Source organism: Halichoeres trimaculatus, unplaced genomic scaffold (assembly GCF_033239565.1).
Source record: "Halichoeres trimaculatus isolate MK-OKI-2021-1 unplaced genomic scaffold, fHalTri1.1 fHalTri1_scaffold_20, whole genome shotgun sequence".
Classification (NCBI taxonomy): Eukaryota; Metazoa; Chordata; class Actinopteri; order Labriformes; family Labridae; genus Halichoeres; species Halichoeres trimaculatus.
In genome coordinates, this window is record NW_027437198.1 from 235,026 (window position 1) to 251,098 (window position 16,073).

The window sequence follows — 16,073 nt, forward strand, 5'->3', positions numbered from 1 at the left end:
CCTCCGTTTGGAGTGTGAGAGTCGGTACCGATCAGCATCACCCCGGGAAAGGCGTAGTTCTCCAGAATGATCTGACCAGACAGAGAAACTGTCAGTTTCCTGAGGACAGCTCACGTTTTGGAGCTGGTAGAGACGGAGACTTCGGAGGAAACGTCCTGGTCCAGAGAGAGCTGTACCAGGGGTTAGATTAATCACTCTGGCACAGAGAAACCACACGCTGAGTCAGCGCAGACGTAGCGGGGCAAGCAGGACCAGCAGATTCAGAGAAAAGAAGAATCCTGCAGACGGGTTTTAAGGGCAACAAATACTCTGCTCTCTTCACCAACAGATATTAAAGACCAGTCCCAATTCTACGCCTCAGCCCTTGGTTTTGCACGTGCATGTGTAGTGAAGTGGTGTCCCAATTCTCCGTAACATTAAGGAGGGCTACACAGCCCCTGAAACAGAGACAAACCGAGACCTCATTGAAAACCAAGGGCTATGACACATTCTCATCATATTCATATTTTTTTTATCAGATATCCAATCCTTTGCTCCTTCTCGTGAACAGTAGCCATGTTTATAACTGTTGGTTGGTTGAAAACACATCAAAACAGCTACAGTGATGTCAGAGCAGGGCGACAGATTCACAGCAAACAGACTTCACTACAATGAACTGCATTTCATGAAGGATCAGACAGATAAGCTGCATTCGGGATCTGCATTAGCTACATAAGCTATGATAAGCTAACTTACAGTATTCAGAAGCTACATAAAATAGCTCTTGAATACTGTAACAGTAGCTTAACGTTAGCTTTTCCTAGCTGTCTCCTGTAATGCAGTGGATGGTAGTGAAGTCTGTTTTCTGTGAGTGTGTCGTCCTAATCTGACATCAGTTTAACATCACTTTGTAAAAATGTGTTTGCTTTGGAAGAGAAGGAACAGTCGCTCTGACTACAACAGAGAGAGACCAGGGGTGGTGAGCAGGAGCAGGAATCGAGTGGGGTCTCGTTTTTGAGAAATGTTTTTTCACCCCCTCCTCTTGGCCCTTTAAACGGGGGCCAAGGAAAAGGGGTAAGACTGACAGCTGGGACTGGCTTTAACTGTGAGTAACTACACACTGAGCCAGTTCACACACACACACAAGAGGAGCTGCACATCAGGACACTAACCTGCAGCCTGGTTAAACATCCAACATACCTGATGGATGATCCCTGATCCTGGTTTCCAGAAGCCCACGCCGTATTTGGCGGCAGCAGTTGCAAGAAAGTTATAAACTTCCTCATTGACTTCCTGTTTGAGGAGGAATCAGGGAGAGAGCTTTAATAACCTGGAAATGTCAACACAGGAGAAACCGCAGCAGTATGAAAACAGACCACAGGAGATGATCTTTATTTATCATCAACCATTACCTATTATCTAACCCCATCACAGTCTCTCAGATGTCTGTCTAACATGAGTCTGGTTCTGTCTGAGGTTTCTGCCTGTTAAAGGGAAGTTGTTCCTCTCCATTGTAACTTGCTAAATGCTGCAGAGCTCTGACCTCATGGTGGGTTAAGATGGGATCAGACTCCTTATCTTGTCTTGATGTTGGGTTTCTGTTAATAACATTTTATTAACATTAAAGGGTCTAGACCAGTTCATGTTCTTTTAGTGGAGCAGATAACAGTAAAATTTCAAGAGAATCGTTCAAATGGTGATGCAAGCATGAAATTTGGTACAGATACTCTCTAAGGGACACTCTTTTGAAATAAAACATTAGACACCTGAAAATTCAAGATGGCGGCCACTTTTCAAGATGGCCGCCATTTTTATTGTATGCACATTTTTTCAATGGTTTAAATGGTAATGCAAGCTTAAAAGATGGCACAAATACTCCTTCTGAGCCACTCATTTGAACAAGGACTTTTGACACTTCAAAATTAAAAATGGTAGTCATTTTTTAGGATAGCCACCACCGAACTAGAAAACTGGTGTTAAGAGTGCTCGTGAGGTCATTTTACCATGAACCATTTACAGCCACTCAAAACTTCGAAACTGTAAGCCAAGAGTGTTTATTTGACTGTGTTTTGTCTAACTCCTCACCTTTGACCTGTCCGAATTGGTAAAACCTGCCAGAACTGCCCCCTAACGGCAAAGCTCACAGAGTTCATCAGAGTACACAAGCTCCCTTACCACGACAAGGTAACAGCCACAAGAGAGGCTTTGTTTTTTTGTTTTTTTTTTGTTGTTGTTTTTCTTTCCTTTGTTTTTTTTTTCTTTCCTTTTTTTGCTTTCATATATAATGCATATATATATATATATATATATATATATATATATATATATATATATATATATATATATATATATATATAAGCTCCACCTGTTATATATATATATATATATATATATATATATATATATATATATATATATATATATATATATATATATATATATATATATATATATATATATATAAGAGAGAGAGAGAGGGGGGGACAGAGAGACACAGAAATAAAGAAAAGATAACTACACAAAGACTGAGCCATACCAAATACTCAAGCTGGCTGCTTTCTCTCCTATTTACACTTGCAGCTGCAGAGTGCTGTGCAGGTGAACCCCAACCTGAAACATTTGCACCTTCCACCTTAAGCTGTTTGATTTTAAAAAAAAAACAAACAAAAAAAATCCCTGCAAAATAAGTGCCTTTTTTTATTTCTCTGAACTCTGTGGCATTGAACGTATATGATTTTTTCAGGTTATTATTATTTTTCTTCTTAAAATTATTTCAATAGTAATAATAATAATTATGATTGTTTAACGTCTTTTAATGTATTCTTTTTAGCATTCATGTAATTTCTTTTTTTACCATTAAATTATTAGTATTGTCATTATTATTAATGTTCTCAGATACAGAGCTTTGAAAAACAAAATGGTGGCCATCTTGAAAAATGGCAGCAATCTTCAGTTTTTGTATGCCTAGCATAATTTTTCCTAAACAGTGGCCCTTAAAAAGTAGTTGTGCCAAATTTTACATTTGCATCTCAGTTTGAGTTTGAGTTGGAATAATGGGCGTTCAACTGAAATGGCCGCCATGTTGAATAAAATGGCCGCCATCATGAAAAAGGGTCACCAATTTGTATTTTGGGGTGTCTAAATTAATTTTTCACAAGTGTTAGAGAGTGTATGTGCAAAAATTCACACTCGCATCACCAGTGGAAATATATTAAAGTAACAAGTGTTCAAAAAAATGGCAGCCATCTTTAAAAATGGCCGAATAAAAAATGGCCCATCTTGAATTTTGTTGTGACTAACATTTTATTTCAAGAGTGTCCCTCAGAGAGCATTTGTTCTAAATTTTATGCTTGCATCACCATTTCAACTGTTTAAACATTGATTGTCAATGGAAATTGCATCCATCTTGAAAAATGGCCGCCATCTTGAATTTTGGCGAGTCTAATGTTTTATTTCAAAAGAGTGTCCCCTAGAGAGTATCTGTACTAAATTTCATGCTTGCATCACCATTTGAACGATTTTTTCACTTATCTGCTTCCCTAATTGGAAAGTGTCCTGAGATAATGTCTGTTCTGATTTGGGGCTTTATAAATAAAGATTGATTGATTGTTTTATTCTCTTTATGCTCCAACCATGAAGCTTCACCATTTAAAACCCATAGAGACAGGAACTAAAAAAGCCAGGAGAGCAGAGAGGTCTGAATTCTGTGGGCACGCTGTTAACACCAACAACTAGACAAAGCTGTGTGAGGTTGGTTTCAAACGTTGCTCAAACTGCACACAGACGCCCTGTCCTCTGTTTTTGGCTCCTACACGCTGTGAGAGCCCAAACCACAGCATCCAGCTCCTTCCTCTGAAACTAAAGCATCTTCTCAGTCTTTCTCTAATTGAGTCCTTTAATAAGAAACTTTAACGCAGCAAGTAAAAATGATGATTTTTATTTCACCCAGGCGTCGACCTTTTTCCTCACTGACCTTTGCCCTCTGCAGATCCTGAGCTCCTCCGATCTGAGCCTCGATCAGGTGGTCACAGTGGATGGTGGAGGGCACGGCCACCTTGGGAAGCCCACTGCTGATGAACTGAAGCATCGCCATCTGAGCCGTGGCGTCCTGCATGGCCACACGGTCCGGACGCAGACGCAGGTATGTGCGACCGCGGTCAATCTCCTGCCCCACGGGGTCGTCCAGGTGGCCGTACACGATCTTCTCTGACAGAGTGAGCGGCCTGCCGAGCCTGGAGAGGGACGGAGGGATAAAGGGAGGATGGGAGATGAGTGTTTGTAGCAACCAGGGTTTATTGAAGTGTCTGAGAAAGACGTTTCCACACATCATCAAATCTAAGGTCATCTTTCCTTTCACTCTGTGTGCGTTTTCTGTCTCACTGCAATCATCAACTCCAGCTCTTCCTCTAACAGAGCGGCTCTTATTCCTGGATCAGAGTGTGCGCTAACTTTAGCACAGAGAGCATCTGAAGCTCGCGCTCCACTTCCTGTCAGCGCTCTGACAGTCACATGGTTTATCTGACAGCTGTAGCAAACACAGCTGGCGCTCAGGAGCCAAACTGTTATCATCACACAGTTGGAGCGTGTTCATGTGAGAGGGCGCACAGCTGACCTCCTGCGCACAGTGTTGATGTTCTCGTGCATCTTCTCATAGTTAATGCTGGAGCCGGGCTCGAAGCGGCTCATCGACACCTTGGCCTTGGCGCTGAAGGCTGCAGAGACGTGAAACCGCCTCGCCCCGGTCCCGAGGGCCAGCTGGGATAGAAACATGGGAAACACAGGAAACAGGGAACAACACCATAAACAACACTTTACTGTTTGAGTGCTCAGGACGCACACATCAAATCACAAACTGATCATGAAACAGGATGGCGATACGAGAGGAGAGCTCAAACTCCATCTCTCAGGGCGCTGCAGCGAAAACCTGACAGAAAGTTTTGACCCGTCTCTGGAATCAGATTTTTGATGCTGAAGCTCATTTTCCCTCTTTCCCTTCATTTTCAGTTGAACACATTTATTCCATTATACTAAGAAAGTGTCAATCTTTACTTCTATTTCCATGCTTGTTTCCAATCAGTTAATTGTTTTCATCTTTGTTTAAATCTGTCATCTAATCAATGTAAAGAACATGGTCTGGTATTTGTTTAAATACAGAGTATCCTCACTGGTTAACGTGAGGTCTAGTCCTGTGTTCAGTGAACACACCTGGTGAAGACAGCAGGTACAGCAGAGGTTCAAGCGGGGGTGGGGGCAGTGTTAACTCTTTATTTAATGATCTTCTTTCATCGTTTTGTGAACCTCTGTGGACACACCTTCCTATGTTTGACCTGTTTCCTGACTCCTGCTCAGGTTCAGGGCCGAGCATCAGTCAGACTGACAAACTGCGCATCAAACTCTCAGTAACCTTGTGATCACCTTGCTGTGATGAGGACGTTTCAGGTCGTTAGGATGAATAACAGAGTGTAAACTGACCGAGCTTCACTCTGACATGACCAGTCTGGGGTTTAAAGTTGCTGTCTGAGGCTCTGTGTGTGTTTCTATCCGTTATCGAGACTCGCTGCTGGAGGAGTCAAACGGGGACACACTGGCCGATAAGAGCGGCTCACTGCGGGCTGTAATCTGCGTTTACAGGCCGCTAGTCCGCCGGAGGGGCTGGAGGCTGGACCACACGTCGGATAACCCCTGATATCACATCTACACGGGATAATTACCAGGCTAGAAGCTCCGAGAAGGTGAAATAAACTCTTCTTACCTTCAGCCTGCTAACAGTCACACAGTAAGACGCCATTTTGTTCACTGACAAAGATGATTGTCGACAAACTGTGACGTCATTGGACCAGCAGTCCGTTACTTCATTTCATTTATTTAGTTTCACTCACTTAAGGTTTTTCAATGTAATTAACTTATTTTCTTAATGTTAATGAGATTAACTCAATTTATTTCAATTCAATTTATTTTGTTTTTCATTTTTATTAATTTGTTTTATTTAGATAAAGTTATTCATTATTCTAGTTAGTTCAATTTTATCTTTATCAAATTAATGTAATATATCAAAGATTTGTTTATTTAATGTTTTTTTTTTTTCAATTCAATCTCTTTAATGGATTTCAATTTAATTTATTTCACTTATTTAATCAGTCACAGTAAGTCTGTTACACAAAAAAACTTTGTTATTGGCAAAGAAATGGCTGTAGCCAGTTACTCCATAAGTCAAAGACTGGTATGATGTAGTTTATGAAATAAATACAATGGAACTGAGCACCTTTTCACTGAAACTTTGGTAAAATACATTTTAGGACCTGTGGAGTAAATGGATAACTTAGATCTCCTATGAACCCCCGTCTTTTGTTTATCTAGGCTCCATCTGAGTTATGCTGTATGGCTTGCATTTGTAATTGCTGTGGAGAATCACCCCATGTCTCACAGTTTGTGTTTTTTTTCTGTTCAATTTTAGATGTTTTTTATTTTCTTCTTTTTTTTTTTCTTTTCCTTTCGGTCTCTCTTTTACCTTTATTTATTTGTTTTCTTTGAGACTTTTTTTCCTCTGCATAAATTTATGAAAATATGAATTACTCTATTACCTAATTATAAATGGACAGTGTGTACAACTGTTTGTAAATGTGTGATTCTAAATAAATAATTCAAAAACATCAGCAGTTGTAATTTCAAAATAATTAGATGAATTATGCAAGTTAGAAAACTCTGTTATTAAAGTCTTATTTTCACACTGGCTGAACTTCACACTAACAGAGATTCATTTTACAACAGATAATCTCTATCATTTTTAAATTAGGCTTAATGCAGAGGAAAAAGCTCGGTCCCAAAGCCTCCAAGAATTATGACCTTTGCCTTGACTGCTGATTGAACTCAAATATCTAATTTATATTTTGATTTATTTTATTCTCTTTGATTCAATTTAATTCATTCAGTTTTTTGTTTTAATCTTATTTATTTAACATTATTTAAGTTTTTAGATTTTATTTATTACATTTATTTCAATGTATTTTTTGTTGCCTTGTGGATGTTGGTTAAAGATAAATTAGAGCCTACTGTAAAAAAAAAAAACAAAAAAAAAACAAACCAGATACTCAAACTCCTGATGCAAAACAGCCTGGCATTAACACTGACATTAACAGCAGATTGTTGAGTAGTATGTTTTTACACATCCTCCATGTCCTGTATGGGTTAAGCATCACAATAACAAATCCCAGTGTTGTTGTTTTCTGCTGCAGTTGGGTTGAGTTGTTGGATTACTTTATACCTCAGCTTCTGGAGGAAAAAACATCACAGGCCAAGAACAATTTCTTCTTTTTTTGTTTGTTTTGTGTTTAAAATGCATTATTATTATTATTATTATTATTATTATTATTATTATTATTATTAGTAGTAGTAGTAGTAGTAGTAGTAGTAATTTATTATTATTATTATTATTATTATTATTATTATTATTATTATTATTATTATTATTATTATCATTATTATCATTATTATTATTATCATTATTATTATTATCATTATTATTATTATTATTATTATTATTATTATTATTATTATTATTATTATTATTATTATCATAGTACACAGGGGCCATGGGAGCTGGGGCCCCTGCCTGTGTCGGCCATCACTGTCTTCAGTGAAGATGATCACAGTCTGCTGTCAGACACGGACACGGGCTGATTGAGCAGCAACAAAACAAACCCACGCGCGGCACGTGATATTATTTCTTCCTCCATGGACTCGCTTTAGCCATAAGAACGTCATCTCCCATAATCCCCCTGTGAAAGTCCGGTGTGTGGAGCTGCCGGGTGGAAGCTGCAGCCCAGTGAGGTGCGGGTCCTCCCCCTCCTCAGCCAATAGGCGCTCTGTTGCTATCAGGGTTTATATTTTTAGCAAAGCGCTCAGCACTGTAGGAACTACACATATCCCTCCGCAGGCTAAAGTAAAGCCCGTGGCGAGAGGTGGTGATGTGAGGAGGACAGAGGGAGCTGGTTAGCTGTGGGCCGGAGGGGACGCCTCAAAGAGGAGACCGTGGAGTGACACCTGACAGGTGAGTGAGCCCTGACACGAAGCTGTGACACGTTTTTACCTGTGACAGTGTCGTTAATACACGAACAGCCCCATGCGGAGGTGGAATAGATGTATTAACATTTAAACAGGTGTGTGTGTGTGTGTGTGTGTGTGTGTGTGTGTGTGTAACCCGTTATGTGTGGAGGATAATTAAGCAGAGTGCGTTCAAACGGAGAAAGTAGTCCCTGCCGTCACGGGCGTGTGGGCGAGTCACAGTGTATAAATACGCCGGGTTGTCAAACAGTAAAGTTTCCCCGGACCCTCCACGCACAGAGTCAGCTGAGCACAGAGCGTCCGCCGTGCGGAGCCTCCGAGGGAATAAAACCCTCCAGACAGAGAGACACGGAGGGGGAGGCACATCTGAAGGTCATTTAGTAAACCTCCGCGACGATACGTCCGCGACAACACCAGCCTGGACAACCACAGCAGGAGCATCACCACGACAGGTGAGCGGGTACCTGTGCAGGGAGAGGTGTTTACACTCTGATTTATCTGTGTGTGTGTGTGTGTGTGTGTGTGTGTGTGTGTGTGTGTGTGTGTGTGTGTGTGTGTGTGTGTGTGTGTGTGTGTGTGTGTGTGTGTGACAGCAGCATGTTGCTGTGACTAGATCTGAACGAGCAGAATGACATGAATGAGATCAGGATCAGGGATCAGGATCAGGATCAGGACTCAGATCAGACCCTCTTCATGTTTTGGTGCTCCCACAGTCAGGTGAGGGGTCCCTCTGTGACTCTGAGCAGCTGTCACATCCATCCTGCTGTGTGTGTGTGTGTGTGTGTGTGTGTGTGTGTGTGTGTGTGTGTGTGTGTGTGTGTGTGTGTGTGAGTGTGTGAGTGTGTGTGTGTGTGTGAGGAAGAGGAGCTGCTGTGTCTTAGAGGAGGGTCTCCCCCTCATAACTTCATGCTACCTTCTCCCTGGAGGTGTGTTTTCCTCCTGAGGCCGGAGGCTGAAATCCTGGATCTAGAGGTGCATCAGGAGGAGCGGGGTCTCTGTTTCCACACAGGTCCGGTTCTGCTGGAGCCTCAGACGGCTGTGATGGGCTCAGATCCCAGCTCTGCTCCCTCTGAGTGTCACTGAAGACGCTGGGTGTTGTGTCTGTTTTTTTTTTAATACCAGCCTGTAATGCAGTGTGTGTTAGTGTGTGGAGTTTATCTGTGTGTTGTTGTGGTGCAGGTGGTCTCCCTGCTCACACACCTCCCCCCTCTGGTGTTGACACACAGGCGCTGCCCCCTCTTCCCTGATCCCTGCTGTCAGATCCTCCATGTGAAGGTGGACCTGAGAGTCCTGGGTCTGCAGCAGGGTCTGTGAACGTTAGACGGTCTTGAACAGAGCCTCTCTGCTCTCAGAGGCTGGATCCATCTGTGCCTGGATGTTTGTGAGCCTGCTGTAAGGGGGAGGGGAGGAAAGGGGAGGGCCGTCACGTGCACTGCATGGTGGGAAATGGTGTTCTGTGAAGTCCCCGCTCTGCCATTTTACTCTTCTTTCTCGGCGAGTCTTCTTTTCGTTCCTCCTCTTTTCTAATCTTGGCGTGGGAGCGGCTCCGCGTGCATCGAGGACTGACTGGGAGCGTGTCCCAGCTCTAAGCAGGGCGCTCTGTGGATCAGGTTCAGATTATAAAGGATTTATGAAGACCACAACACGCATGTGTTCCCTCCACAGGGCCTCCAAAACCTGAAAGAACAGGGCTACAACACAAGTCCTACACACACTCACACACACTCACACACACACACTCACACACACACACACTGTTTCTCCTCTCATACCTGGGGATAGAGTGATGGTGTGATTTAGCATCCTCCCCCTCTGTTGCCTGTTCTCTGACTCCTCTTTGCTCTGTCTCCTCACAGGTCGAACCAGAGAACATCAGACCTTGACTCCGCCCCTAGGCACCTTTGACCCCGCCCCCATGATGACCCTTTAGGAGTCTGACTCTTCAGAGTAAATTGGAGGTCATCCTTCCTGTGACATCATCATCTTCAGCCTGGTCTCAGCTGTCTCCGCCCCCTCAGCGGCGTTCGCCTGGAGCAGTCATGCACCTGGAAGTGAAGGTCGCCCTGAACTTCATCGTGTCCTACCTGTACAACAAGCTGCCTCGCCGTCGAGCCGACCTGTTCGGCGAGGAGCTGGAAAGGATACTGATGTCACGTTTTGAAGGTCACTGGTACCCAGAAGCCCCTCTGAGAGGCTCCGCCTTCCGCTGCATCCACCTGGGAGCGCCACGGGACCCAGTGGTGGAGCTGGCGGCTAAAAGGAGTGGTCTGAACACAGAGGAGGTGCGAGCTAATGTTCCCGCAGAGCTGAGTGTGTGGATCGACCCCTACGAGGTGTCCTATCAGATCGGGGAGAAGGGCGCCGTGAAGGTTCTGTACCTGGAGGATCCTCCGGGCCTAGGCTGTGACGCCGAGCGGCTAGACGACGAGGTGAAGGGGGACGTGGAGGCAGAGGAGGCGAAGAGTCTGGGCTTTAACCCGGAGGCTCAGGTGTTTGTTCCCGTGGGCAGCCATTCCTCTCCCTCCCTCATGCCCTCGCTTTCCAGCTCCCCCACGCCGCTGTCAGCCCCGCCCTGTCCCGCTCTCTTCAGCTATCCCAGCTCCAGCACGCCAACTGACCTCGCCCTCCACTCCTCCAACACCTCCACCCCCTCCCCGCCCAGTGGCGGCGTGCCCTACCTCTCCTCTCAGCAGCCGCCGTCTGCCATCCCTGCCGCCCGCCCTCAGCCCATTACCTTCACCACCGCCAGCTTCGCCGCCACCAAGTTCGGCTCCACCAAGATGAAGAAGTGTAGCGGCGCCGGATCCTCTCCCAGCTCTGCGGTGGTCATTGCGCCGGCCCAGAGGATGCTCTCCCACTCCCCTACGAGCATCTCAGCCCCCGAGCTGCTGAAGCACAAACCGCTGTCTCTGTCGCTGCACTCGCTCGGAGCGCCCATCGCCAGCCAGCTCTCCCCCAACGCCAAAGAGTTCGTGTTCCCAGGATCCCCGGGGGCGCTTTACTTCGACGCCGACACCCAGCCCATGCAGCCACACGCAAGCCCCTTCCAGCCTCCCCACAGCGTCACCCCCCATCCTTCCTTTGACCCCTTCTCCAGCCCGCCACCTGCCCAGAGCGTGGGCATCATAGGCAGCGGCGGAGGGATCCCGTACATGGAGAAGCCGCCGTTTGTGGAGGGATTAGGGAACTACAACCTGCAATACTCCAGCCAGTCCTTCCAGCCCGTGGTGCTGGCTAACTGAGCCGCCGCCACCCGGGACCGCCACAGGGACCGCCACAGGGAGAGAGGACTTAAGAGGACTGGGAAGGACTGAGGAGGACCGAGGTGGACTTAGGAGGACTGAGGAGAATTGTGGAGAACTGGGGAGGACTTAGGAGGACTGAGAAGGACTGAGGATGACTGAGGAGAACTTAGAAGGACTGAGGATGTTTCCAGTTTCTAACAGGTCTCTGGCTAAAACGTGTTCAGAGCTGGTTCTGAGGATTTGAAGACCTGGACATGTGACCAATTCCCCTGTCAGCCTGAGTCCTTGATGCTCCCTGTCTCCCTTGGTGTTGATGATGATGGTGTTTGGGGTCATATTTCTTTGTCCAGTTGTTGCTGTAATTGTCTGTGGCGTGCTGGTTCCTGGTTCCTGGTGTCAGGATGAGCTGGTTCCTGGTGTCAGGTTGAGCTGGTTCCTTGTTTCATGGTGGGCCAGGTTCCTGGTTTCATGGTGGGCCAGTTCCTGGTTTCATGGTGGGCCAGTTCCTGGTTTCATGGTGGGCCAGTTCCTGGTTTCATGGTGGGCCAATTCCTGGTTTCATGGTGGGCCAGTTCCTGGTTTCATGGTGGGCCAGTTCCTGGTTTCATGGTGGGCCAGTTCCTGGTTTCATGGTGGGCCAGTTCCTGGTTTCATGGTGGGCCAGGTTCCTGGTTTCATGGTGGGCCAGTTCCTGGTTTTGGGGCGTGCTGATAGTTGTGTCTTGTGGTCTTGCTCTGCTCCGTCATGCTGTGGAGGAGGACCTGGCTGAGTCCTGCAGGGACCAGGACTGTGGAAGGATCAGCACTTTGTTCTGCAATCTGCTCTGAGCGAGGGAGCTGCCACAAACAGAGGTGTCCGTGTGTGTGTGTGTGTGTGTGTGTGTGTGTGTGTGTGTGTGTGTGTGTGTGTGTGTGTGTGTGTGTGTGTGTGAGTTTTTGTGTGTGTGTGTGTGTGTGCGTGTGTGTGTGTGTAAGAGTGTTTTGTGTGCGCGTGTGTGTGTGCATGTGTGTGTTTTGTGTCAGTGTGGTCACAGAATCTCAGTCATGTTTGAGCTGAATCTGTTGTGTTATTGTCAGTGATTTATATCAGACTGAAGGAGGAGCAGAGGAGGAGCAGAAGAGGAGGAGCAGAGGAGGAGCAGAGGAGTAAGAAAGGAGGGATGTTTTTATTATGTCAGTAAAAAAATCTGATCTATGATGGTGGAGAAACCTTCATCAATCCAGAAACCACAGCTATGGCACACAAATACCTCTCACACACACACCACACACACACACACACACACACACACACACACACACACACACACACACACACACACACACACACACACACACACACACGTGCAGAGATGTATTCAGACTCCAGGCAGCGCTGTGTGAAGGTGAACGGGCTCAGAGGAAGGTGAGGGGGAGGGACTGTGATAAATGGCTTAGAATGACTTTGACTGGGAAGGAGGAGAGGAGAGGAGAGGAAAGGAGAGGAGAGGAGAGGAGAGGAGAGGAGAGGTGAGGAGAGGAGAGGAGAGGAGAGGAGAGGAGCGGAGCGGAGCGGAGCGGAGCGGAGCGGAGCGGAGCAGCAGCAGCTGGGTGGTGGTGGTGGTGGTGGTGGTGGTGTGGGCTCTGAGCAGCTCTCCTTGAACACATTTGTGTGGTTGGAGGGCTGGTGGAGGGCTGGTGGAGCCAAAGGATGGAGCGCGTCTCCGTCTCTCCTTCTGTAGGAGCTGGTTTCCATCAGGATGGAGCTGATTGGTCAGCTGGATGTCCTCTGGTCAGGTAATCTGACTGTTTGTGCAGAGATGATGGAGGAGCCCGACCCAGCCTCTGGTGCATGCAGACTTTCTTTCCTTCTGTCCCCCTTTGGTTTGGGGGTTTTGGAGGTTTGGGGGTGGGGGGGCTGGGGTTGGGGGTTGGGGGGTTCCACATGAAACCCCCTCTTTTTTTTTTGGCGGGGGGGGGGTTTGCTCTGGCTCTGAGGAGAAGATGTTTTATGATTGATTTCCAGGTTTCTCTGCCTGAGCTCTTCTCCCTCCTGTTGGCTGGACACGTGGGGTCTGGGAAATGTAAATACAGAGTTGTTCTGGGTCTTTCTTTAGTTTCTTACATGCTGAGGTTATTTTTACAGAAGAGGAGGTGAATATATGCAAACAGAAAATATAAAGATGTACAGATCAAGCATTGAATGTGTGTTGTACCCTGTACAGCTTTAGTCTCATGAGACGGGTAAATGTCTAACCTCCAGGAGAAATGAATGTTTACAGAGGCTTTGTGTAAGAGAGGATGGCTGAGCTCACGTCCACCAAACTTCACCCACAAGAACCAAAAACACAAAACGCCGCTTGAAGCCCAGCTTAGAGGGCGCTGTACAGCCTCAGAGCCTCAAAGGGTTGCTCAAAAAGGCTTCTGAGAGTCACACTGAGAGTCACTTTGAGAGTCGCTCTGAGAGTCACACTGGGAGTCACTTTGAGAGTCGCTCTGAGAGTCGCTCTGAGAGTCACACTGAGAGTCACTGTGAGAGTCGCTCTGAGAGTCGCTCTGAGAGTCGCTCTGAGAGTCGCACTGAGAGTCGCTCTGAGAGTCGCTCTGAGAGTCGCTCTGAGAGTCGCTCTGAGAGTCGCTCTGAGAGTCACACTGAGAGTTGCTCTGGGAGTCGCTCTGAGAGTCGCTCTGAGAGTCACACTGAGAGTCGCTCTGAGAGTCACACTGAGAGTCGCTCTGAGATGCGCTCTAAGAGTCGCTCTGAGAGTCACACTGAGAGTCGCTCTGAGATTCGCTCTGAGAGTCACACTGAGAGTCGCTCTGAGAGTCGCTCTGGGAGTCGCTCTGAGAGTCACACTGAGAGTTGCTCTGGGAGTCGCTCTGAGAGTCACACTGAGAGTTGCTCTGAGAGTTGCTCTGAGAGTCGCTCTGAGAGAGTCACACTGAGAGTCTCTGAGAGTTGCTCAAAGAACCCCTCAGTCTCCCTGACTGACTATCAAAGTTGCTCTAATAGAGTTGCTCTGAAAGTCGCTCTATGAGTTGCTTAAAGAATTGCCTAAAGAGTCGCTCTGGCTGAGTATCAGAGTTGCTCAGAGTTGCTCAAAGAGTTGCTCAGAGTCCCTCTGATTAGGCGCTCTAACAGTGTCCCTCTGAGAGTTGCTCTGACTGACTATCAGAGAGTAGCTCAGAGTGTCGCTCAGAGAGTCCCTGAGGGATGCTCAGAGTTGCTCAGAGAGTCGATAAGAGAGTCTATCAGAGAGTCGCTCAGAGAGTTGCTCAGAGAGGTGCTCAGAGAGTTGCTCACAGAGTCTATCAGAGGGTCGCTCAGAGAGTCACTCAGAGGGTTGCTCAGAGAGTCGCTCAGAGTTGCTCAGAGAGTTGCTCTGTGAGTCTATCAGAGAGTCGCTCAGAGATTCACTCAGAGAGTCCATCAGAGGGTCGCTCAGAGAGTCGCTCAGAGAGTCGCTCAGAGAGTCGCTCAGAGAGTCGCTCAGAGAGTCGCTCAGAGAGCCTTTGGGACCGACCCAGACTCTAACTTCTCCTGATTGGCCTCCTGAACCTTTGGTCCTGACACTGAAGCCATATCCAGGCCGTCTCTGCTTACACAGACGCTCGCCGCTGCGACGTAACGCCATGTTGAACTGACCCTGACAGATTTTAGGGGTGACTACCTCTCCGCTCCCTGACGGAGGACGCCGTGAGGTGAAGGTGATGAATGTGACTCTGGTGTTAGCCCACCCTGACTCAGTGACAGACTCACGCTCTGAGCTCCTGCAGAGACTCTTCAGAGACCCTGAGTCCGTTCTGGGTCAGGGTGGACCTCTCCTGAAGAGGAAAGAAGAGTTTTGTATTCTGATGTCCTCTGCTTCTATCGATGTGTTTTATTTTGCACTTTGGGATATTTCATGTTCATAAGAAGAAGTTTATTTTCTATGTCTGATTTCACGTTGAAGAGGAAGTAAAATTCCAGTCAGATGATGTATAAATATAGTGCTTTCCTTCCTGCCTGTATTTTAGGATCAGTTTCCTATTTTCTATCAGACCTGTACACCCTGTAGATGTGGATCCAATCTTTCACTACTGAAATGCAATGACCTGTTTTCTGTGCTGCCCCTCGGGACGGGGACTTACTACTGCAGTTTCTTATTGTATCAGATTCTTTTTTAAGTTTGTAATAAAACCCACAGATTGGCAAAAAGAAGCATGAACTCATCTGATTGCGTGTGCTGCTTGTCTCTGAGACGTGACGCCAGCTCTCAGGTGGAACCTGCAGGAGGAGCCGCTCCCTGAGAGCGCGGCGTGTTCCTGATCGCGGTAAACAAACTCATGGCTGTTTGATCAATTATTCAGAGAGAACTCTGCAGCGCCAGATCCCCGCTCACCGCCCACCTCAGCTGGACTCATCCCAGCAGATATTACTCCATATTTCATCAGATCCTCAGCCCTCTGTCCGTCTGTCCTCTGCCTGTGTGTGTGTGTGTGTGTGAGTGTGAGGGATGCTGCAGGCTGGGAGCTGGGCTGGCTCACGTGCACACTCTGAGCTGTTCTTTCTATAGCTCCGTGCAGTGGTGTGACATTAACATGCATGACAGAGCTCCTCCTCAGCTCGCTGCAGCCCCCCTCCCCCTCCGCTCACATGCCTCTCTGCATCCCTCCTCTCCCTCCCTCCCTCCCTCCTCTACCTTCATCCCTTTGCCTTCTTGTTTCCTCCCTCCCCCTCTCTTTGTTCCCACAGCCCCTCCTTTACATCCTCTCCTTTTCTTTCTCCATCCTCACACACTCACACACACCCATACACACCCATCCTGCT

The 16,073-nt window shown here is 46.8% G+C and overlaps 2 protein-coding genes across 3 annotated transcripts in view; one reads left to right on the plus strand and one right to left on the minus strand.

Annotated features, from left to right (window-relative positions):
* Nucleotides 1-5,800, minus strand: part of LOC141809485 (aconitate hydratase, mitochondrial-like) — a 20,022-nt gene extending 14,222 nt beyond the window's left edge. Inside the window, exons 1-5 of the mRNA XM_074696537.1 lie at nucleotides 5,732-5,800; nucleotides 4,592-4,734; nucleotides 3,953-4,211; nucleotides 1,180-1,272; nucleotides 1-71 (exon numbers count right to left, since the gene is read on the minus strand). The exon at nucleotides 1-71 is cut by the window's left edge and continues 88 nt beyond it. Coding sequence (XP_074552638.1) covers nucleotides 1-71; nucleotides 1,180-1,272; nucleotides 3,953-4,211; nucleotides 4,592-4,734; nucleotides 5,732-5,767 — 602 coding nt within the window. The 5' untranslated portion in view covers nucleotides 5,768-5,800. The remainder of the gene's footprint in view (nucleotides 72-1,179; nucleotides 1,273-3,952; nucleotides 4,212-4,591; nucleotides 4,735-5,731) is intronic.
* Nucleotides 5,801-7,876: 2,076 nt separating this feature from the next.
* tob2 (transducer of ERBB2, 2) lies at nucleotides 7,877-12,759 on the plus strand. Of its 2 annotated transcripts, none has more exons than XM_074697638.1 (2): nucleotides 7,877-8,026; nucleotides 9,897-12,759. In XM_074697638.1, the coding sequence occupies exon 2, from the start codon at nucleotides 10,080-10,082 to the stop codon at nucleotides 11,280-11,282; it is 1,203 nt and encodes a 400-aa protein (XP_074553739.1). In that variant the 5' UTR covers nucleotides 7,877-8,026; nucleotides 9,897-10,079; the 3' UTR covers nucleotides 11,283-12,759. The 2 variants fall into 2 exon arrangements, with proteins under 2 accessions (XP_074553739.1, XP_074553738.1); XM_074697637.1 differs by lacking the exon at nucleotides 7,877-8,026 and adding an exon at nucleotides 8,259-8,492.
* The last annotated feature ends 3,314 nt before the right edge of the window (nucleotides 12,760-16,073 follow it).

What these genes read in the sequence shown, in the direction of transcription:
- tob2 (XM_074697638.1), top strand. Translation starts at nt 10,080, where the DNA reads ATGCACCTGGAAGTGAAGGTCGCCCTGAACTTCATCGTGTCCTACCTG.